Source organism: Centroberyx gerrardi, chromosome 9, assembly GCF_048128805.1.
Source record: "Centroberyx gerrardi isolate f3 chromosome 9, fCenGer3.hap1.cur.20231027, whole genome shotgun sequence".
Lineage (NCBI taxonomy): Eukaryota > Metazoa > Chordata > Actinopteri > Beryciformes > Berycidae > Centroberyx > Centroberyx gerrardi.
The window spans coordinates 6,854,192-6,878,846 of NC_136005.1; the positions used below are offsets into that span (position 1 = coordinate 6,854,192).

General features: G+C 43.0%; 1 protein-coding gene across 1 annotated transcript in view; it reads right to left on the reverse strand.

Moving 5' to 3' along the window:
• Positions 1–24,655, reverse strand: part of atp13a3 (ATPase 13A3) — a 46,103-nt gene that overhangs the window by 14,817 nt on the left and 6,631 nt on the right. Inside the window, exons 2-20 of the mRNA XM_071908530.2 lie at positions 22,154–22,235; positions 16,320–16,406; positions 15,514–15,687; positions 14,037–14,255; positions 13,506–13,576; positions 13,139–13,222; positions 11,775–11,844; positions 10,152–10,286; positions 8,942–9,014; positions 7,994–8,125; positions 6,380–6,562; positions 5,643–5,800; positions 4,414–4,602; positions 3,952–4,013; positions 3,277–3,427; positions 2,608–2,727; positions 2,079–2,096; positions 1,414–1,567; positions 229–349 (exon numbers count right to left, since the gene is read on the reverse strand). Of these exons, the coding sequence (XP_071764631.2) occupies positions 229–349; positions 1,414–1,567; positions 2,079–2,096; positions 2,608–2,727; positions 3,277–3,427; positions 3,952–4,013; positions 4,414–4,602; positions 5,643–5,800; positions 6,380–6,562; positions 7,994–8,125; positions 8,942–9,014; positions 10,152–10,286; positions 11,775–11,844; positions 13,139–13,222; positions 13,506–13,576; positions 14,037–14,255; positions 15,514–15,687; positions 16,320–16,370 (2,165 nt within the window). The 5' untranslated portion in view covers positions 16,371–16,406; positions 22,154–22,235. The remainder of the gene's footprint in view (positions 1–228; positions 350–1,413; positions 1,568–2,078; positions 2,097–2,607; positions 2,728–3,276; positions 3,428–3,951; positions 4,014–4,413; positions 4,603–5,642; positions 5,801–6,379; positions 6,563–7,993; positions 8,126–8,941; positions 9,015–10,151; positions 10,287–11,774; positions 11,845–13,138; positions 13,223–13,505; positions 13,577–14,036; positions 14,256–15,513; positions 15,688–16,319; positions 16,407–22,153; positions 22,236–24,655) is intronic.

Sequence of the window (24,655 nt, forward strand, 5' to 3'; positions counted from 1 at the left end):
TGTAAATGTTGGTTCAATTTAATGAATAGTACATTTATTTTAATCAACCCCACTGCCAACATGTTTTGAAATATCAGTTTGAACGGGAGAATCCTGGCAAACTGAAAGTGAAGCATGAATGTAAAGCAAGTTGCTGCTGAAAAACTTACCTGGGTAACTTTAAAATAAAAGGTTAAACAACACCAGGGGATGTGGATGTGATGCAGATGACATGTATACACACTGTACCTGCTGATGTTCTGGACTTTGTGCCAGGTGAGTTTGGATTCGAGGCGGCGGTGGGCCAGAGCGATGACCCGGAAACCCTGCTTGGTGTAATCCTCCAAAACCTCCCCGAAGTTCTCTGGCACTGGAAAGAGAGCGAGAGAGACGATGGAGGTGATCAGCAACACGCAAAAAGCAGGAAAACAATACCAAAACGTTGGCTGAGGCAGTACATATTCAGACTTATCAATACAAATATAGTTACCAGTAGTGATAGCAGTAATGTAAATAAGTAGTATTAGTAATAGCAGTAGCAGTAAGTGGGCTTTACAGCATCAGGACATTTCAGATAGTGTCAAGGAAGTTATCACAGAAGTAAACTAAACTGATTTTCACACAATTTCCCTCCTTCCTTTCCAAATTTTCCAAACACTGTACTTTAATGTGGTAAACCCCACAGATCTGGCAGGCTAAAACAAGCCATAAAAAGTACGATACTACAATACTGTTCAGCACAGTATGGGAGGGGCCAGTAATTGATAAAAAACTGTCATGGGATTTAAACACAGGTGTCATTTACAGGAAAGGATTACAACGACTATACTTCATGCGAAAGCTTCGACAGTTTGGAGTGGACAGACATATAATGGTTCTCTTCTATCGTTCATTTGTGGAGAGTATTCTAACTTTCTTCATTGCCTGGTATTTCTCACTGTCTGTAGTTAACAAGAACAAACTCAATAAGATTGTTAAAATGTCTAGCAAGATTGCGGGTCAGCAACAACATAGTATGACACTGCTTTGTGAGTCCCGAGTGGCGGGGAAAGGGCGAGCAATCCTCAGTGATGTATCACACCCTCTCTGTGGTGAATATGAGTTGTTACCATCAGGACGGAGGTACAGGGTACCGCCTTTGCGGACGTCCCGTGCCCAGAGATCCTTTATACCTTCCAGTATAGCTCTGTTAAAAAAATCCTGATGATATGAGGTGTGTGTCACTTGCATTTTGTTGTATTAATTCTTGATTGTTGGTGATGTTGATGTGGAGCACTTTGTTGTTAAATGTCTGTCTTTAATTGTAATGTCCTTTCTGTTGTGGTTGTATTTGTCTGACAGTTGCCACAGACACAAAGAGAATTTCCGAAAGGATAATAAAAAACTAACTAACTAACTAACTAACTAACAGTAGAAGTTATTTGGACACCTCACCTGTGTCCTTCTTGCAGAGGCTGGCCACCACCTCTGGCGCCCCCTTCAGGTAGGCGTCCATACGTTTCTCCCCCAGCAGACGAGCCACCACACTCATCCTCTGGAGCGCCGAGGAGAAGGGGAACTGCCGCACAATACCGATCTCATAGACCGACTGGGCGCGGACACACACACACACACACACACACACACACACACACACACACACACACACACACACACACCAGCCTTTTACCATTTATCTAAGATTCAGATTGAATTGCTTCATCCCAAAATTAAATGTCCACCATGTGAAAAGAAGAGACACACTGACAAACATTATTGATAGCACAAAATTCAAACAAATGACAGTACTTTCTGAAGGATATTAGGTAACGCAAGTGCTTGGCTGGCAAAATGATGACAGCTTGACAGACTGGATCCTTTAGCACTTTAAATATGAAATTATAAATTACTGTGTGAGACGCTGTCAAGTTTGTCCAAAGCGTTGCACCATAGAAATTCTCTAAAATGCAGTTCCATTAAGTGAAATCTACATCTACTGGCCAACATTATGGTTTATGTTTATGCTCTGCCCTATGATTATGGGGTTAGTTGAATAGTTCACCTCGAGGGAAACAAGGGAGAATCTGAGGACAGTGACAAAGAGGAGGCGGGCCACTTACCGACAGCTCATACAGTTCCTACAATGAGAAAAGAAGAGAGAGTGAGATGAGTCAGTGAGAAAACAAAATGTCAAAACAAATAAGCCATTTCATTAGAGATGAATTATGTTGCTGTTGTTTTGCCACAATGAGGTTTCCCTTTATGTGCTATGAAAGCCCAAGAGTATGCAGGTTTACGCTGTAACAAAACACTAAACAAGCTGATATTCAGTAATTAGTTAGCCCTATTAAACATATGAACCTAATGAAAGTTATGAAACTATAAATGGGCAGCATAAAAAAAGGGCAAATGAAAATTAATTGTTAAGAGAAATGAAGTCAAACTGTTGAGTAAAGTAAAACAAACATTCTTCTCGCATATTGATTTAACCCTGTTCTGTATTAATCCAAGAATGAACAGCATGGTGAAAAAAAAAAACTGCATTTAAGACATTTTAATATTTTTAAGGCCTTACATTTAGATTATTTAAGACTTTTTCAGACTTTTTAACGACCTGTGGACACAAGTATGCTAGTGCGCTGTACATACCATGTCCTGTTCTGGTGATACGACAGGCTCTGGGGGCAACAGCTGCTTGGGGGGGCGAACCACGGTGGGCATGATGCGGTTGTGGAGAGACGTCTCCTCCTCAGTGGCTTCCTCCAGGATCTGGACAGACAGAAGGATTGTTGTTGTTGATTTAGTATTAAACCATGTAACTATTTACACTGCACGTAAATATGGTTTGTGTACAAAATGCAGAGTAGTTTTTAGGAATGTTATCTCTTTAGAGTTTAGTAGGAATTTTACTTCATTAGGAGGTTATGGATAAAATTTGTGGTACCAACGTCAGATTTCTATTGTTTTTTCACTTTTGTTTTTGTCAAGTAGTATGTTTTTTGTGTATTGTTTTGTTCTGATTTTGTATACCATCGAGGACCATGTTGGAAACAAGTGTTTAAGTATGCTTTTACATGTTATTCTCTGGGTTGTATTGTTTGTATCTTTTTATACCCAATAAATCAATCAATCAATCAATCAATACGCAAGATCAAAATGGTGGGCATGAAACCTAGGATTACAATAGTTATTCCTGCACATTATGCAATTGGGGTTAATTTTTACTGAATTGAATGATAATGAAAAAACTATTCCTGTAGCCTGGTTTGTTTGTTATGTTATGGTCGTTATGCCTTAGGTGGATATGGAGCCACTCACCCAGCCTGTAGCCTCAAACATCTTGAGGTCCAGAGGGTCTCCAGACAGCTGGCCCTCGATCTTGGTGAGGGAGTGGCAGGTAGCCATGCAAGCCACAAACTGGGACTTGACAAGACTCTCCTTGTAGGCGTTCTCCTCCGACAGGTGGAAACTGGGCAGAGGGCAAGAGGAGGTGGAGGAGGAAAGAGGACAAAAGGTCAGCTCACAGATATACTGGTGGAGAAAAACTGATGCTGTTGTTTTTGTGATGTGGAGAATATATCTTATGATGAGAATGACAATCTTTACAGAGGCAATGGATCACAAGGCTATGAATAAAAATAGCTAGGATAAAAATATAGCCACAAAAAAAAAAAAAGCCAGATAGTAGTAGTTTATGATTATGGCTAAAATTATACCATAAATTCATGATAATAAAAGATCCTAATAACTTTGCTAGATATCATGATCACAATTATTAATCATGATTATTAGTCTCAATTTTGGGAGAAATATTACAATATATATTACAATATTACAAAGTAGAACCAAATGAAAACATTGCAAAACAAACCTATTAACCAATGAATTATCAGACCATTCCCTGTGCATTCTGACAGTCAAATAGAGACCAAATAGAGACTTGCTTAAGCAAGCATGCAGCACTTAGCTACATTAGAGTATACACCATCTTACCTGCCATTCTCAACTCTCTGGACTCCCCATAGGTCTAACCCATCCTCTGTCAGAGTTCCAGTCTGGACACAGAGAGATAATGCATATCAACAGTTAATTCCCAATCCACAATGGCACCTACCCAACCCAAATACCCTTAATCCACCCAAACAGATTGAAGATCTCATTTATCCCACATGCTGTTGATACAATTGTGATTGTTGCCCCGCCATGATAAGTAAGCAACGACAAGACGACAACGACTAGACGTGGACCACATTGAGGCATCCCATGACTAATAAAATAAGGTAGTCAACCCCTAGTCAGGTCACATCATATATACATGTACATATAGAGCGCTTTTAACCAACGAGTATGTCACAAATTACTTTACGAAAAAAAAAGGAAGCTTAACTTGACTAGTTAAAAAAAAAATTACAAAAAATAAAAAAGAACAGCAGTTGTGCGACCCCTAGTGCCCACCTTGTCGAAGCAGACCAGGTTGAGCTGGCCACAGATGTTGATCCTCTGTGGGCTGATGCAGAAGATGCCGATGTGCTTGAGGCGTCGCTGGGCGTACACGATGCCGGCCGTCATGGCGGCAGGCAGCGCCGGTGGCACAGTGATGGTGATGATGTCCAGTGACTCAATGATGATGGTCTTAGCTGGCACCTGGGGCAGGGAGAGAGGATAGACTTTGGAAACTAACCATTTTGACTTGGCATTCTTGGGTTTGATAATCACCTTCTCTTTTTGCTTGCCTCCGCCCTCCTATTACAGAACAGCGCTCCTGGAGCTGGTAGGGATTCAGTGTGTTGCTCAAGGACACTTCAGTGGGGTAGACGCTCCTCAACAAGGAGGCTTCAGTATCAGGACGGTGCACCTATGCCACCCTGCTGCCCACTATGTTTTTCTGAGCTGTTTTTCAAAAGCCCTCCCACAGTTGTTGGGAGGGCTGCTGAAATATAGGTGTAGGAGTCGAGTATGTATGACTTTTCCCAAAACAAGCCATCTAGAGCCAATTTAGGGATTGAACAGTGTGGTACAGCGAAGTCTCCCAAGGGCATTTTTCTCTTCCCTCCTTCGTCTAACAACAAATCCAAAGCATTGAACTGCCAAAGTGACTGATCCTCTGAGTCTAATGCTAATCCCACCAGAGGCCTTAGGGAGAAAGCAATCAAATTCCTCAAACAGTTCACTTCACTATTCTGTTGCACATAGTGTTCCTGTCAACCTTACTACTGCTGCTATTTATAACCATGCTGTCCGTTATTGCAAAAAAGGTCTTTTGTACAATCTTGCACCAAGGGCAGGAAATTAACTTTTTTTGTCCACTGGCCACAGTGGATGATTAATTCTAAAATTCACCTGCCGCTTTCAGCATTTTAACAGACCAACTCATTTTTAGAGTAGAAAAGAACCTCAAATTGAAAGGTGGTTGCCTGCTAAAGTAGCTGATAGGGCAGACAAGCTATATTTCTAATACAAAAATGTACTATTATTTATTTTTCTTGTGAAATAAGAAACATCTGCAGCTTCTGCGCTTCTTCCATAAATTTTACAAAATAGCCTGAAAACAGAAAATCAAAATGTTGTTGTTCAGTGTTGTTTCAGCTACACTCCCCCATCCTTTTTTGTACTATACGAACTCTGAACCCATCTTCCTCAAGATCAGGATATTAGTTTCATCTGTTCTGGGTCTCCTGGATTACCTCGTTCATAATGCTGAGGACGATGGAGTAGACAAAGCCGATTCCGGCCACAGCCACCAGACACAACAGGAAGAGGTAGGCATCGCGGTACAGCTTGAAGTCGGTGGGCTTGGGGTAAAGGATGGAGCGAACCAGCTGGCCTTTGGCTGTGCTGAAACCTGGGGGGGGGGAGGGAGGGGAAGAGTTTATTTTAAAGGTTATCTCATTAAAGTCTGAAAGGGGGGCACTGCTCGACTTAGCGGGTAGTAGCAGTAGTGTTTGTCTATCTGTGAGTGTTTAATTGTTGAAACTTTTGTTAGTCTGAAGGTAAGTAAAGCAAGTTGAGTTTCTCCTCCCTTTAGTATTATTCAAATGTGTGTTGATAAGATTGGCCTAATTGTCTTATTAATGGGTGTTTGTTTGATATCATGATGTGGCGATTTGTCATGTGCTTTTATTTTAAACCATGTCTGCAAAACCACATTCACCTTACAGGACAACAGAGATTTTAAATGAATTGAATGTTGTTGTATTTTGCTCTAATAGGAAAGAATGACAATTCTGGGATTTGATGTTGGTACTGGACTGATGGTATTGGTGGAGGAAGGGGAGAGACAAAGATAAGATGAGCATTATTGATTCAAGTTGGGAGGGGGGGGGGGGCTGAGATGCTGGTCATAATATAATATGATATAGGACAATTAAATAATAGGATACATTGTGATGTTATGGTGATTTTATGCTATACACACACACACCTGTGCGGACCACCACAGCCTTGACCAGTTCGCCGGTGTAGAAGCGGGTCTGGATGACGTTGGTGCCACAGAAGAGGGTGTGTCTCTTGTGCTCCTCTGTGTTGTAGGCATCATCGGCCTCGTCCCCCTTCTCCCCCGGCGACGGGTTCGGCAGGTTGGTCTTCGTCACCGGAACACTCTCACCTGATGGAGGGATTGCGCTCGATGTAAGGATTGGTTGGAGCAGGGAGGGATAGCGGGTGAGTATGTGCACAGACCTGTTAGGGGCCTGATGACTGTGTGCAGGGTGGAAAATTACCATCAGCCACATGCAGCTGGCTTGTTTGTCTAGGCTACCAGTAATTTATCAGCCATTATGGCCAGGGAACACAATAGTTGATTTCCTGCCCTGAGTCTGTACGGACTTGGTAGAACCACAAAATGAAAATGATGCCAACTTTATGTTAAGTAATGCTGCTCCAGGTATATGAATCACTAGAATCAGTTTCAGAATCAGTTTTATCGGCCAAGTAAGTTTGCACATGCAAGGAATTCGACTTGGCATCATGTTTGCGCAAAGTAATACACACTGTAAATGGTACACACACTCTTAACATCCCCACACCAGCCGCCCATCAAATGCTAGTTAAGTTTGTCTGAGGTCGTTTAGTGCGTCTACTCCACCAGCTGATGTGGCAGATAAACAGTCTTTTTTTCTATTCTACAAAGCATTTTATAATGGGAAAATGGTGAAAGTGGCTGTTGAATTTTGCAGGGCACCACAATGTAAACAGCGGATGAAAAAGCTAATTTCCTGCCCTGACATGCACACACACACCGTCAGGCACACAATATCACATTCGCTCTCATCCAACCCTGCAGTGTCCCATCATAGCAGGCCATCTGGAAGGCAGCCAAATGAGTGGGTAACTGTGTAATTGAGTCTGGCCCAGCACAGAAGCAGATAGTGTGTGTGCCCAGTTCTGTTCAGGGTCCAGTAATTGTGTGCGGATACGGCAGAAACACAAAACAAAAATGACACTACTGTAAGCAGCACGCAGACCTGGGATAATTGTAAACACTGTGTTTACTATATTTGGTGGGTTATTTTTCCACTTTTCTCCTGAGGACTGCTCTCTGTGGCCCAGTGTGCTCATATCCACTCACATACGTGCAAGTGGACTGGTGCGCACACAGACACACACACACATGCAGAGAGACACACACACACATGCAGAGAGACACACACACACACATGCAGAGAGACACACACACACAAAAGAGCTGGCCAGCAAATTTCTTGGAATTTGTGATGTACTTGTTCCAACCAGTGTTTCTTATCCTTTGTTTTAGCTTTTTATAATCTTGTTTTTATCTGTATTTGTATCCTATTTCAACTGTAAAACAGCTGGCTACACAGTTTGTAGTAAACGTGTTAAAAGCTGCTTAAATAAACAACTTTGTCTTGACAAGAAACTGCTCCAAGTGCCTGGGAAATTAAACATCAAGCACTTCTCAAGTGCTTCAAACGTCAAATATTTTGCCTCGACTCTTCATGCCACTGATACAGAAAAAAGAGGAACTGGGGAATAACTAAACGTACAGCAGACAGGAAACGGACTGTTAACCTCTGACCTGTGAGCATGCTCTCGTTGACGATGCAGGTGCCGCTGACCAGCACGGCGTCGCACGGCATGATGGTCCCATTGCTGGGGATGACCATAACGTCACCGGGCACCAGATCAGTAGACATGATCTCCTCGATATCTGCCGGGGGAGGGAGGGAGGGAGGGAGAGGGGGGGGTCAAATGGAGGTGAGGAGACGGAAAAGGAGTGCATAAAATACATGGCAGGTGGAGAGAGCAGAGAGTGTTAAAAGAGGGTGGGAAGAGGTGGGAAGTGTGGGAAACGAGCCAGGGGGAGCGGACGGTGGGTTGGGGGGGGGGGGGGGGGGGGGGAGTGAAGGGAGGAGAAAGGAGAACAGTTGAAAGGGGGTGAGGGGGTGGGGGGGTTATTTTGTGCGTCAGAGCCCCAGAGTCTTGTTCAGCACATCTCTCATTACTCACGCCCCTCTGGGCAGCAGGGAAAGAGCTGAGGCATCATATGCACGGGCCATTGCAGTAAATGGATGCATAAACACTGACAAACTGAGTATATGACTGTCCAATGCTTGTACACCGGGTTTGCAGACAGAAACGTTCACTTTAAAAAAGGTATACATACAGACACAGTACACAGGCATGCGCAGATTCACGCAAGAGTGCATTAAACGTACACACATACTAGCACCCACACGCACACACAAATTCCCTCTCTCTCTCAAACCCTGCAGTGTCCCATCATTGCAGCCATCTGGAAGGCAGCCAAAGCAGTGGGTGACTGTGTAATTGAGTCTGGCCCAGCACAGAAGCAGAAAAATGTCTACTCTCAGTTTGGGTTTGGAAAGCGCTCATCAGAAAAGCAGGAAACCGAACAGGCTATGAAATGCTGTCTGCTATTGTCAAAAGACTCTACAAAAGGCGATCCGCAAAGAGAAAACACAGAGGGACCAAAAAAAAAAAAAAGAGAAAAAAAATGACAAACCGTTGTTGGCTCGGCATACGGACACGCGGACAATACTGTGAGTTGCCACCATATCGTGAAGCATGACATATTGCTAGAGAAAGAGAACAAAGAAAGCAAACATTATAGGCATGAATCTTTAAAGAAAACAAAGTCTTAACAACAATAGCACACTTCAAACAGCTTTTTGATTTTCCTCAAGAGTTCAACATCCTCTTGTTCCCTTGCACTCCTCTCGCCCCCCCACCACCACCACCTATGTGATTGTAAGGGGTTCTTCTTCTGTGTGTGTGTGTGTGTGTGAGTTTGTGAACTAGTGAACCCAGGGGCAGCAGACCATGTGTAGATGAGCCTTTATGCTAGCCTGAATGGGCCTGGATTAGACTTAGTGTGGGGCGGGGTTTATGTCTGACACTGGCTTAGACCTGCCTGGCCCGGCTTGGACAGGCGCCGGGCCTTAAACAGGTAACTTTTTAACAAGTATGTCTTTGTGTTGGTTTTATCCTGCAGAGAGCACCAGAAGGGAGGGGTTTACCGCACCAGAACAGTTCAGTTAGTGTGAAGTAAGCGGTCAGTAACAGAAAGGTATAATAAGTTGACTTTGAAAATGCTTTCCTGTGATTGTGTAAAGTTTATGGCACTTGTTGTACTGTCCTATAAAGCCCAATCACAGCCATCTGGCAGCCAAGAGGAATAAAACAAACCAGAGTGCATCTGCGCTCTTCAAAAACAAGCTCCAAGCTTGTCAGACATAGGACAGATTACAAAAAACCCAATTTAATTCAATTTGATTTAATTTGATGTTCAATTCCTGTTAACATTTTAAAGCATTTATAATGCAATAAAAATACTATACTATACTATATATACTATACTATCTTTACTTACTTTTGCTTAATAAATAAAATGAGAAAAAGTGTGATGTTTAAAATTGAAAAAAAATGACAATAAGTATGATAAATAAATATGTACTGTATAAATATACCATGAATACGTAATTCATGTTAACAATTGTGATTAAACATCCAAGTGAACTCAAATGTGCAAAAACAAATTCAAGAACACTGAACAACTGCTCAACTACATTCAAACGTCCATATTATGATACAGTAACAAAAAACGCAAAAAACGGGGGACATTCTCTCATTTCCCGGACAGCATGTGGGTCCCTTGAATATGGATATGAGGCCTGATAATCAGCCCTGGTTTAATAATGTGGCCTGCCACTCACCTTTTTGATGGTGTACAGAGAGGTAGCTATGGATATGACCGACATGAAGACGATGGCCACGGCGTAGTAGTAATACTCATCGGCACTCCACAGGATCACACTGAAGAGCTGGAAGATGTAGAAAGGGTTGAGGACCTGCAGGAGGAGGCAAAAGAGAGATTGATGTGACAAATACACAGAGGTGTAAGAAATAAGTGAAGAACACAAAGCATTTAAAAACAAAAATAACAAAAGAAATAACCAGGTAAGCTACCTGTCACACACTGAGAGACAGCCAGTGGAAAAATGAGCCTATTTAAGTTTATTATGTTCCTATATGTCTACAGAATTCCCATTTACAGTTTGTGCTTTTTGTTTCTGTTGTTCATTTAGCCTGAGATGTATTGGTGTTGTGTTTTGTACAGACTTCTCTATGCTCTACACACTTGAAGAGTCAGAAGAGTCAGAGTGAAAGTAAAAGAAAATTGCAAAAGAAACAAAAACCAAGTAAGTGGAGTAGTTCTGAGAGTGAAATAGTCAGAGATAAAGAGAAACTGAGATGGCCTAGAGTGGTGGAATAACGTTTGTGTTACTAATGCAGATCCTCTTGGCCCAGTGCACCCATCTGACATAATGGTGCCTTCAAGAGGTATCGAGTTTACGGCGTTTACGAGAAAAGAGCTCATGAACGCTCCAACTTCACGACTTATGACGTTAAAGTGGGTGTGTCAGTAGTTTCAACAATGGCAGAACCCATGGGGACACACACACAAACACACACCACAATCCATTTGGTGTGATGAAAGAACAAAAGAAGCACAATCACTAGTCTTTGAGGCATCCATATTTGTGGTATGTATGTCCATAACCACTTAAATGCATAGCAAGCTGTACTTTTGACTACCGAGGAGTACTTGAAGGCAGCATAAGACTCAAGTGACTAACTAGCTCCTAGCCAAAATAAGTATCGACAAACATTTAAAAAGGACCATTCCAAATGACGTGTGAAACAGCATACATTTACAGTAAACATTTTAGAAATTTAGCTGAAGGTCTTATCCAGAGATATTTACAATTGGTGAACAGGTACGGGTTCTGTGTCTTTCTTAAGGGGATTTCTACAGGACATATGGTGGTGGATGGACATGTTAGCTGTTGCTGGAATTGAACCATCGACTCTCCACCTATGAAACCATCCCTATAACCACTAGGCCAGTATGTGAAAGTTTTAGTCTGAACCAATATTCCATTCAAAGCTACTGCAAATTGCTACCAGTGAAGGGGAAGATTTCTAAATAAGATTAGTCTTATGATTTGTGTAGAGATCTACTGTAGTTTTTAAGAACCTAGATCTCGTGTTTGTCCTGCAAAACGCAGGAAAACAATGTCTATAAAGACACATACTGAATCACTCACAGACGTGTTTCAATTATTAGCTTTTAATTTTTTCCATAATACTACCAAAAATATTTAGTTTGAATTCCAAAGAAACACACTGTTAAACTGACAAAATTCAGTTAACAGTCTCATTGGTATGAGTAAGCATGAGTTGTCAAGGTGTCTCCCATTCAAAAGGAAAGAGGACTTAAGACTTAAGTCCGAATTCCAAAAGAAACAGCTATGTTGTTCCAATCTGGGCCCCACCTCTTTGATAAGCAGCTTGAAAACAGAAGGCACTTTCACTGCAATTTCATTCACTCCGAAGAACAGTCTCCTGTCGAGGGGTAAAAGAAACGAGAGCAACATTTATATCAGTCAAACTGTTTGATGTTGACAGTGCTCTGAGCCAGCTCTGTAAAGGCAATTGCAATGGCAATTTAACACACACACACACAGTATTGATCAGGAATAGGTAACCATGTGCCATGGAGGGCCGAGAGCATGCAGGTTTTCATTCCAACCACCAACTATACCGGGTGGTTTTACCGATTAGTTCCTCCTCTGTGGCGGAACGTGTGCTAATCAGTGAAATCAGCTGGACCCCCGTGTCATTAGTCATTTTAACTTCCTCCTGGCACTTCCTCTTGGGGGAATCCCCGCTGACATCTTAATGACGTTCCTAGTGAAACAGGGCTCTGGTGTAGTCTTTGGTTGGAATGAAAACCTGTATACACTCTGCCCTCCTTGGCACATGTTTGCTTATCCCTGGTATAGAGAACTGGGTGGAAAATTATCACAGCCACTAGACAAACACTGGTAAAGTCAGGTTGTGGCTGGTGAGTCTGTCTAATCTACCAGCCACTACGATAAGCACCACACATCACTTAGTCTTAGAAGTCCTATGTTATTCTAAAAATCTAGGCGGCAGGTAAAATTGTGATAGAGGTGGTGAATTATGTGATTTGAACACTGTGATCTGTTGGCAGCCTGTAAAAATGATAGACATTGAGCAGGTGGCTTTCCAATTGCCAAGATTAATAGCCATATATGCAGTAAAATCTTTGGAAACATAATTTTCCATACTTTCATACTTAGTTGACTGATCCAGGCACTTTGCCATTAATACTATTTTATATGAGATTTATTTCTCCAAATAAAACTCTACAGCAATTTATGAAGAGTGGAGCAAGGAGAGTTAGATGTTGGAGTTGAATCTGACTGATGTAAACTATCTACGCAAGTGGGAGTTGTTGTTAAAAGTGACTTCTCTTCCATTGCGTTCTCTTTTTCTTCCCCTTGAGCTCAACTCTTATTGTCTGTTGGCAGGGTCACTCTGAGATTTCAGTCTTGGACCGCTTCAGACTACAACAACCCAGCTAGATTGGACCGACCAAATCAAACACATTTGAAAAAATCTTGTCGGGCCAAAGAGCCAAATTCTCCAGTCTTGATCCCTTTAACACAACAGGATAATCTGACCAACCGTCGGGGCCAGGTGCCCCCCCTCCCCCCCCCCACCACCACCCCCAGCCCCAACTCACCCCACCGGTTGGGATGGTCCAGTCGGGCTTAGAATTGACGTTAAAATCATCTAGTGTGACCTAGCCTTCAGACAGCTGAGATGTTACCTGTACTCCTGCTGGTTCCTGGTCAGGCCTGCACTGTGCTCCGAGTGGAGGGTGGAGCAGCTGACATTCAGATCATCCAGGCCTCTGTAGGGGGAATATAGGTCAAAGCGGGACACAAGGTTGACATATTTAATCACACTTAAGTCTAACCTTTATTACAGCTGATTACCCACATGCTTGTTTTGCTCCTTTTATTTTACAGCACTTTCTAAGTTAAAGAAAAGGGCCACACAAATGTAGTTATTGTTATTTAAACCCACAGCACTTTAGTTCGCTCTAGAGGAAGAGGTTTCGCCAGTGAAAGTGCTTGTAAAGAGGTGGTAAAAGTGGGCAGTAAAATATCTGTAGATAAGCAGAAAACGCTTACGTCAAAACTTCAAAGTTCTGCAGCTCGTCGTTCCAGTAGTACTTTGTGCTGTGGAGTGTAAAATAGCGAATCTGGGAGGAGGCAAGCAAAGCTGCGTTATCAAAGCCATCTGAGGGAGAAACTATGACATTTGAAAAAAAGAGTCTACGTGTGCGCTTGTTCATATCAAAGGTGGAAATTACAGTAATTACATGATATACACGCACACACACACTCACACAGCAATACACAAACAAAATTGTAATTTCCTGTCATTTCCAACTGCAATTTGCATGTTTGTATCAGTGGAGGAAATTACAACTTAGTGTGTTTGCACTGCAGTGTGTGTGTGTGTGTGTTGCTGCAATTAGTGTGTTCTCGTATGAATGTAGGAAATAATAACTTGATGTGTGCTACCAAGTGTGTGTGTGTGTGTTTTGATGCAATTTGTGTGTGCTTGTATCAATGGATGAAATTTAAACTTGCTGTGTGTGTGTGTGTTGCTGCATGTACAGTATATACAGTGTACTGTATGAAGAGCATTTTGCCGACCTGTGTGGGCTGGTAGTCGGCGTATCTCCTGATGAGCTCCTGAGCGGGGCTGCCATCGGAGGGGTGGGGGGTGTGTCCGTTGGCCAGAGGGGGGGAGGTGGAGGTGGGGGAGGAGGGGGAGGAGGGGGAGGTGGTCTGGGTCTCCAGGCTGTGGAAGGGGTTTCTCCCCGGGGCCAGCATCACTCGCACTTTGGCCAGGAACCAGCGCCGGAACTCGTCCTGGTCAAACACACACACACACACATACATCACATACTGTGTTAAATTAACTCACTTGCTTGTTACAACAGATCTAGCTCACATTTCATCATGAAGTGTAACGGAACTCAAATTACAAGAGAGCATTTTGAAGTTTTACCGTCTCAAAAAGTAACCGGCCAGTGTGGCGGGTGACTCTTTTTATCCGCCAAACAAATTTTACCAGCATTTGGCTCTTGGCGGTGTTAATTTTGGACCCTTCCTTACCTTAACCTAATCCTAATCTTAAACCTAAAATCAAGTCCTAATCCTAAACTAGCCCCATAAAAAGTGAGGAGTAGCAAAATGTCCTCACTTTGGATGTTTCGATCCTTGTGAAGACTCGCATGGACACAGTCACAAACCCACACACAGATGTTACGGACATATTACTGAACAAATGGCAAATTATTTGTGCATGCATGTTTGTGTCTGAGTGAATCAGCCAGTCTCAATGTATTTACTGTGCTGCTACAATAGATCACTTGTATTTGCTCATGTCTTTAAAAGCACATGAGCATGAGGGTTATATCATCTCCATATATCCATACCCCCAATCTGTGCCCGCCAGCACTTAAGAGTTTGTGTGTTCGTCTCAATGTTGGGTTCTATATAGTGTCCATTAAGCTCCTCCACAAAGCAGGAAACTAACTTTTTTGTCTCTTACACAAGCCACAGTGGCTGATAAATCTCCTAAATTCACCAGCCACGTTCACTACAGTACCAGCCAACTACATGAGAACAGAACAGGACCTCCAAATGATGGTTGGTTACCTCTTAAAGTAGCTGGTTGAGGAGACAAACTTACTGATAACAGTCAAAATTTGAGTGGTAGCAACTTTCTACCCCACTCCTAGAAATAAATCCATGCTACCCAGAGAATTTAAAAAAATCAGCACGTTTAACAAGATTTAAAATAGGTGTGGGTCTTTTTTTTTTTTTTTTTTCACAGATCATACACTTAAGATTTTTTTCTGTACTCAGTGTACCAGCAGTGGTACACTGAAAAAATAGCTGTACAATCATGGCACAATAATCCTGATTATTGTACTAGACTTTTTTAAATTAGAATTATTAGTCTTGATGATTTGGCGAGCAAAATTATTTAACTGAAATTTTTGCATGATAGGGTGACTATTTTCACTGACAGTGGGTGTTCTAAATGAAATGACATGATGTTAACGCCCACCACACACACACACAGACACACACACGCATCCCAGCTCAGGTTGCTACCCACCGTGGACCGCAGCAACACCACCTGGGCATCGCGGACCATGGAGCGGGTGCAGGTGGATTTGACGCACCACTCCGGCATCCAGTAGAGCAGCAGCAGGAGGAAGCCCCCTGTACACAGCACCCCGAGGCCCACCAGGGCCAGCCGCCAACGGCACAGACGGTAGCCCTGCAGCTCCTGGATGTTGGGAGGGGAAAGGGGGAACAGGTGAGAGGTAGAGTGATAAGTCCAAAAGCCAGGGTTCCCACCACCCTGATCCCCACCAAATTCTACAAATTTTCCATGACTTTCCAGAACTAAGTTGGGGCGCTTCCAAGACCTAAACATTTTATTCCTTCCTGTTTTTCAAAGGTGCAATCAGAGAGATCTTTACAGTCCCATAGCACAAAATGAGAATAATATATCTGCAGGAGTTCAGGGTCTAACTCATGGCGAAACATGGAGAAACAAGTCTATTAGTGAAGTGAGAAGAGGGAGGATGAGAAAGAGAGAACAGGCGGGCAGAGGGTAGGGCTACATGTAAAATGATGATCCCAATTATTTTGCTAGGTATTGTGTTCACTATTATTAGTCTCAATGATTTTAGGGACAAAACTATTCTATTGCACGTCTATGGCATATCATATATTGAGTATTTTGAACGTCATCATATGTTCTAAATGAAATCATATGAAATTAAATGTTTCAAAATTCAAGAACTATTAATTGTGGAAGCTAAAACTGCGATATACGAATACACACAATTAGGTTAATTGTACAGCCCAAGCAGAGGGACAGTCATGGGGAACAGAGAGAGGGAAAAGACGTACCATCTCATCCTCCTCCCCTTTGTTGAGGACCTTCAGGTCTTCCTTCTCCATGCTGCAGAACAGTTCGCCAAGTCCCCTGTCCAGTCACTGCAAACAGGACACACAAAATGTCAGGGTAAGGCACAGCGGGGATCAACCACTTCCAATCCACAAAATGCTTTTTGGGGATAGGCCGGAAGACAGTGGAATGTAGAAAAACATATTTCTAATACAAAAATTCATCATGGTTTTCATGCTTGTAATAAGAGCCATTTTGTTGTGAAATAATGGATATTGACAATAGCTAGGCTTCTTCCAATAATTAATCAAGTAAAACAGCCTGAAAATGGAATAATCAAAATCGTCATTTGGTGTGAAAGTTCACTCTGCATGTCTGTGGTTGCAACAGCGAGACATGAGTACATATCACTTTGTGTTTTGGGGGTAATAGCCTGAAAAGATTGAGAACCATTACTATGCACAGTTAATACCATTTAATCTGGTATCAACACCTAGTGGTACCGTATATGAACTCAGGCTTGTCATCTCAACACAGCATGTGGGTGACAACAGTGGTCTAGTGGTTAGAGCAGAAGGCCATGGGTCCCCACAATAGACATTTTGTCCGTAATAGACACGTCCTGTTGAAATGTCCCTGAACAAAACACTGAATCCTCTGCTCACTCACTCATTCAAAGTTGCTCTAGATAAGAGCGTTCACTAAATGCGGAAAATGCAACCCAACAACAATCTTTAAAAGCAGTGAACATGGCATATTTAGGCATAACCATCATAGTAGAATAGAGGGGAATGACACTGGAGGCACTGAATAGCCAGGTTTAAGATATCATCAGAAACCTTCCATTTTTCAGTTTTGAACATTTTATTTATTTATTTTAATTACCAGCTAACAATTTCTCCCACATGCAATAAATGTTCCATGACTGTGAGACAAAGCCAAACATTTGATAATGCATTGCAAAATGTTCAAAAACGCATGGACATCAATTAGAGAGGGGGGGGGGGGGAGAAATCAAATTATCTTCTCAACCATATGAGCTCTTCAATCGAGAGTCTCAAGGAAAAGAGCTGTAATGAGGAGGGCTATTAAGTGCAGTAATAGCTAACCATAGCTCCTGGTGCATTAGGTTAGCACATGTCACGCTCAAACCACAAGAATGCACAGCACTGCTCAGACAGCTGCTTGACCTCACAACACCTGAGACTATCTCTGAAGCGCGTACACACACACAGACGGCAAACAACTGAGTCATCAGATGTGTGTGTTACCCAATATGCCGTGCGTCCCCTCTCTCCTTCTCTCAGCTGTCCCCCAGGACCAGCCAGCTGCCGGAGAAGGCAGATTGTCACGGTGTGTGAGTGTGTGTGTGTATACTGCAGTGATCTTGACCAAGAGGAGCGTCTGGGTCAAAAGGTGAACAGCCACTTGGAAGTATCAGTTAGGCTGAAGACAATTTGTCTCTATGCTCTGTGTGGGTGAAAGTAGAGCCGAGCTCTAGCAAAAATAACTCTGCTAATTTGGCATTTTGTAGCCGAAGTATTTTATTGAGCAAGAGAGAAAAAGCAAAGCAGGGCATGAGTGTGTGAGAGTGAAAAAGACAGCGAGCGAGAGAGCGAGACAGAGGTTAATTAGGCTGCTTGCTCCAGAAATGTTGCTTTGACTGAGCAAAGAAGCTGAATTTTAATACAACATTTTATACTAACAACAATCAAGAAACAAGAACTTTAAATCAGTATGGTAATTTCCACCGGTGATGGATCCAGACCAATGCCAATCCCAATCCAGCGGAGTTTGCAAAGCCATCCTCATCACTGACAACAGGCAAAGTGCAGTAATGTGTGCTGAGGCATCTTGGATAACAGTGTAATAACTAAAACACAGTAAAAAAAAACAACAAGTTTATTTCTCAACATGCACAAAGTAGATACTGATTAATTGGCTTGAGATGAAAAAGCAGGCATAAAGGATGCAAAATATAGGCCTACTGTGAAAAGGTAGGAATTGCAATAGTCCATGAGCTTCTTTTCAACTGATATAGCTACAATATTATCATATATCGTTATCGTCATCAGAGGAATATTGTCAATAGATACATTTTGATATCACCCGAGCCTAATGCACTGACTGAAAAGTTTTCTTCAAAGTGAAAAAATAGCTTAGTGCTAGTTACAGGCTTGACAGAGACAGTGCATGACACACCACACTAAACAATACAAAACAAACAATACAATGAACAAAAGAAAAAAGATCTAAAAAAAAAAATTCTTTCACCGCAACTGCAATGGAAATGCTCAAAAGGAGCAATTAGCAAATAACCGCAGGAACAGTAACTCACTGAGATGAAAACACAGAGAGGAAACTGCAACAAACTAGTCAGTGTAGAACTGACTGAAAAATTTTATAAGGGTGACATGATTCCCTCCCTCTTTTCAAAATGCCTTCTGCGCATTCCAGGTCAGCTTCCAACCCAATCGCAGCAGTCAATTTCCACTATGTGACCTGAAACACATTGTACAAGGGGGGCAAAAGTAAATGGGACAAAAATAGTAGTGCCAAAGGTAAATGGGCCGACAGAAAGTGATCTGAACGCCCGCAATACCTACATCTAGATAAAAACAAGAGAACACAATAAAGACTGTTCCCTGGTTACCACAAGAGCTTGCATAGCAACCCATTACGGACAGTGAGTCAGTCTTTATGGCTTTATGATATATCAGCACAGTTGGATTGCATCTTTGACCAATCAGTGTGCTTGGCTGAAACTATCTGTTGTATAGTCACCATTAAATTGAAGGGGTGTATGGGCCAGTGTTAACGGAATAGATAGGAAGGATTGCTGGGTAAACAACTTCTTGATTCCTTTGTCGGGGAAACAAGCACCAAGATGAGATCTTTAAGAGAACTGGCGGTTAGATTTAATGAGCATGATGACCAAAAGAATAACACAGACAATTCATTTTGGTAATTCCACTGAACATTTTCATTTTCAATTTTCATTTTCATCAGCTCAGGCATCACTGTTTAAATCTCAAAATCCTATCTGTGATCAATTGAGCAATTAGATAAATTAATGTGTTTTAGTTTGTTCCCCCCCCCCCCCCCCCATCTAATAGTCACTGATGACTCTTTTCCACAGGGGGAACAGAAACTAACAAGTTTCTGGAAGGACACATTTTGCTGACGCACAACTTCCCCCCTGCTCTCATGTGCTAAAAGCAAACTACTATCTTAGATCCTTGGGGGAATGACTTTCTGGTAAAATGTAAAGACTTAATCCGTGAATAAATCCTATCCTAACTGTGAATTCTATGCAAAGTGACGATAGTAAATGTGACATATAACATTACTAAAGAGAGTACAGGTTGTGGAAAAACTCCAGCATAGTACCATTTCTTACATCAGCTACTCAACATCAGGTGAAAAAAATTCTGTGACTGGAGACTTAACAAGCCAACAACCAGATCAGTGTGAATATAAATAGTCAAGTCAATTCAAGTCTACGCCCACATGAAACAATAAATGAAAATAGCTAACTCACAAAATGTTTTCAATCACTCACCGACCTAGACAAAGTATGTCCGAGGTCAAATCAATTTGTCGATCGGGCATGCTCAGGATTCCAACGGGGCTTCTGTGGGAGTCGGCGATATCCCACATGCCCCGCTGTGATGCCGACCCGGCCCGGCACATAGGTGGAGGAGCATAGGGCACCGTGCCACGCTGGGCAGGTGGGAAGTAACATAATAAAAAAATAACAAAAGAGGCCGTTTCTGGCTTCTTTGTGCGTGCGCTGGATTTGGGTGTTGTGGGTTCTAGTTCCAGCTGAAAGTCGGAGCAAGGCACGTTGCTGAGAAATGGGCTAGCCTCTGCATGTCTGCGATTAGTAACAGCACAGGTTGGAAAACACGCACACATACAATATCTCTCACACACACACACACACACACACACAGGTTTCTCCAGAGCGTAGCTGGTGTAAAATGTCACGCTGGCAGGAGTCCCTTTGAGTTAATGTACACTGGTACTGGAAGGTGCACATGCACACACTAACAGACACACATACATAAACGCATACACCATTAGTTCTTTCCCTCTCAGCCTGAGCTACTTCTACAAATTTAGGGACTTGTAATTGGAATTGATAAAAGGAGGCCTTGTGGTCACCGCTTCTACCAGAAAAGTGTCCGATACAATAATACCGGACAGTGGGTTCACTCTCTGTTGGGCTTACAGATTTACAGAAACCAAAGCCCTGACATGAGCCGAGTTTGAAAGCCTGAATTAGACAAGGGGGACCAAGTTTGGAGAGAGATATCCTAACAGGTGCCATACTGTACGTCCCCAGAGACATAGCCAAAAAGTACTGGAGAATGGTGTTCAGTTTACCCTCTGCTCTGTCCTGAACACTAACACCAACAGAGGCACACACACACGCCTCTGGGGACAGGCTTTTCTGGAGGCCCAGACGGGTGAAAAAAGGAAAAAAAGATGGGGTGAGGGAGGGAGAGACAGACAGACAGACGGGAGAGAGAGGCGGGTAGTGATTTACAGAGGCTTTTGGCAGGACATGCTGTCGGATCAACAATGGAGGGACACAAGACCTGAGGGGAGGGAGGGCCAGGGAGGGGTGGCAAGAGAGACGGAGCACACACACACACACACACACACACACACAGAAAACAAGAAAAGTAACAAATGAAACACAAACAGGGAGAGAGGTGGAGCACCCTGACCCCAGCTATCTGTGTGAAGCGGTGGGATGGTGTATCAGGACGCTGTGCCCACAGGGCCACCCTGCTACTGCCCCCACATACCCCCCACCCCCCCACCCCCACTGTGCCACGCCCCCCCGCCCCCGCCACACACTCTGATCTTATCTACCAGCTGCACCCGGGCGCACTCTTTCCCTGGCATACAGCGGGATATTTTGCTTGGGACCAAGCCCTTCCTAGTATTTTACAACAGGAGCCCCCTGGCCGGCGCTAGGCACCGGGCGCAGGACGGCCACAACCCTCCCTCCCCATTCTCTGCTGTAACTGGAAATGCCGCCACTAGTGCATCATGCATACAAACAACCCTTCATAAGAGCTTTGTCCAGCTATACTGACTCAAGGACAACAAAAATGAAAAGCGTGGTCTCCAAAAAGGACCTCAAAGCATCAAGCTTGTGTGGTCACTGCAACCAGAGCATGTTACGCAGTCTGTTATGTCGGAATCATCTGTTCAGATAACAGACGCTTTTAACCTCGCAAGACCTCTGGGATTCCATAATTACAGGCTCCAAACCAGGGAGAGGCCAAAGTTAAAGCTTGGCTGCTAACCAGGCAGACATGTTTCGCTGTTTGTGACTCAAATACCAATATGTTACCCGTTAACTGGGGATGGAAAAGAGTTAAGAGTTATTGCTTATGTTAGGTGAACTATAACATAAATGGTATGCCTCGTGCGAGTGGGGATGGGCAAGTGTCTCAAAAAACAACTTGTATCTATTGGATACAACTAGACACTAGACGCCATTTTTGGCCAACGTGGCATGAATATTAAAAGAATGTCTAAGTGAAGAGACAAAGAGTATAAAGTAAATACCTTCGAGCTGGGTGGGAAATAAACATATACCACCAGCTAAACATTTGTAATTATTAGTCATGGTTGGTAGGTTTGTGTCTCAACGAGCCACTTTGGCAGGTAATCAACTATAATTTGGAAGTCCTTTTCTATTCAAAAAAATCTGGTTGGCTGATAAACTTAGTTTCCTGGTTTGCCCCGGCGACAGACAGTCAAGTGAACCGATAAAAAGGTCACACCTCCACTCAGCATTTCCAGGTGCTCCTACCTTGAGTGCCTGGGCCGCGATGCCCCCAGGCGGTCCTCCTCCCCTCGGTTAGCTTGCTCTCTCACCACACCAACCTGGACCCCTGGGAAAAACACAAACACCGCACATTACAGACACATCAGTCAAAGGCTTCAAGTCTCTCTACTAAAGTACAGCAGGGTGGACTGGAGGTAAACTGGCATGGTAGAGGGACTTTTAAGGAAAACGGTACAATTTCAGCCTGAGGGAAAGAGCAATGGTTAATGTGTATTTTGCTGCAGCTGAAAGTCGTCTTAAACCTTAACAGGCGAAAGCACTGGTGTTCAAACATCTTTCGAGAACATACGCTCAGTATCCACTTTATTAGATACTTCTATCTAGGATGCCTCCAGAGCAGCCTACATTATTTATGGCATGGATTCAACAAGGCGCTGAAAATGTTCCAGAGGAATCTTGATCTATGCCAACTCAATTCCTATAGATTTGTCAGCAACATATTCATGCTAAGAACATCCCATTCCACCTCAACCCAAATGTGCTGTATGGAGTTGAGATCTGGGGACTGAACTAAAGTCACTGTTATGTTCCTGGAACCATCTTGAGATGATGGTGCATTATCCTGTTGGAAGTACCTGTTTGAAAACAGGCTAGACTGGTCATGAAAGGATGTACCTGGTCGGCAACCTGTGGCGTTCAAATGATACTCATTTGATACTAAGGGGCCTAATGTGTGCCAAGAAAATCTTCCCCACACTATTACACCACCATCACCAGCCTGTACCATTGGAGTGGAAGCCAGCCAGCATGGTCTTCTGCTGCTGTAGTCCATCTGCTTCAAGGTTTGACAAGTCGTGCATTCTGAGATGCCTTTCTGCACGCTGTTGTACTAAGATGTAATTTGCATACTTGTGGCCAGCCTGTTAACTTGAAAGAGTCTCGCCATTCTCTTCTAACCTTTCATCCACAAGGCAGCTCTGTTGACAGGACTGCTGCTGACTTTTGTTTTTGTTTGTGTATGCACCCTTCTTGGTAAACTAACTGTAACCGCTGTATTGCACAAAAAAACCGAAGGGTGGCCATTTTCGAGACTCTTGGCTGCGGCTGTTCAAGTTGTCTACACTGCCAACCACTTTGGTAAATGACCAACCATCATGGAAGTTCTTTTCAATTCTAACGTAAAGTTTATTTATAGAGTCCTTCATCACAAAGCATGTCTCAAAGGACTTTACAGAGAACAACAACTAATCAACAATCAATCACAAAATAAAATGATGCAACACAGTATGCAACAATAAAGTGTAGCTCTGGGTAAATAGTGAATCTGGGATCCACCGGCCACTGTGACCGGTGGGACAAAGGGTTAAGCGTCCTGCCGTGGTTATGAGGATGACAGGAGTAGCCAGTGTAGTAACTGGGATGTAGAAGACCGTGTGTGGGGCCCCTGGGAGTCAGCATGACCTCAGAGGTATTTATAGACTCCTCCATCCCAGCCTAAAGCCACATTGTTGTCCCTCATTTGATTAGTCTGCTATTGTGTCTGTTCAACCCTGGTTAGCCTACTCTCTGTAGGTGAAAAAAACAACCATGAGGCAGCTGTTGATCTCTGGTTGGACCACAGAATTAGACCTGGCCGTCATCTGTGTTGCTGGGAAATATCTGTAAGCAGATTTCAGAAGAAAAACTTACTGGGTGCACAGTGTTTCCCATGCCGTCCAGGAAGATTTATTTGTTTTGTTTCCACCCAGAAATATTTTTCAAAATGTTCTTTAATTTCAAACTCAAATTTGTCAAATTGACATCACATTGTAGAGAGTTGGCAATGCAATTGTCATTTCGCAATGCACAGACCAGCAGACCATCAGCTCGTGACATAGCCCTGTTAGATAGTTAGCCTACACAAGAATTTAAGTTTTCCATCCCTATAGTGGCAAAGTGTGTGTGTTTGAGATGGTCAAAAATATACAGGCGAGTGATGGTACCTGCATCGCCTGACTGTAAAACTGCCCAACACTCAGACCCCAGTTCACCATTGGACTGTACTGGACACACTGCAGTAATTAATCCATAATCCATGACAGGCCATGATATATTAAATCACAGTTAAGGTGCGTCGTTGTGTGCAGCTTTTTGTTTAGTCATTACAAAATGCCTTCCAGTTTAGTGGTAAATTAACAAAGTTCACAATTGCAACTCCAACTGCAATTGTAACTCGCAGCAAAAAGAAGTTGAAATAACTGATAAGAAGTAAACAATAAGCCTGCCGCTTAAAATATTAACCACAATTTTCACCTGCTTAGTGCCTTTGACCCAAATGTCACCCTATGAGTTTGGCCCTAAAATTGACAACACAGCGGCGATGGCAGAGTTATGCTTTCAGTCAGGTTTAAGTGTAACTTTATACGGTAATGCCAAATCTGCATGGGGATGGGCAAGCGTCTCAAAACATCATGTATCATGTGTGATGTGAGAGCTCAAATGTCAGAGCCTTTTCCTCTGAGACAGCAGCTCAGACTTTCACACTTC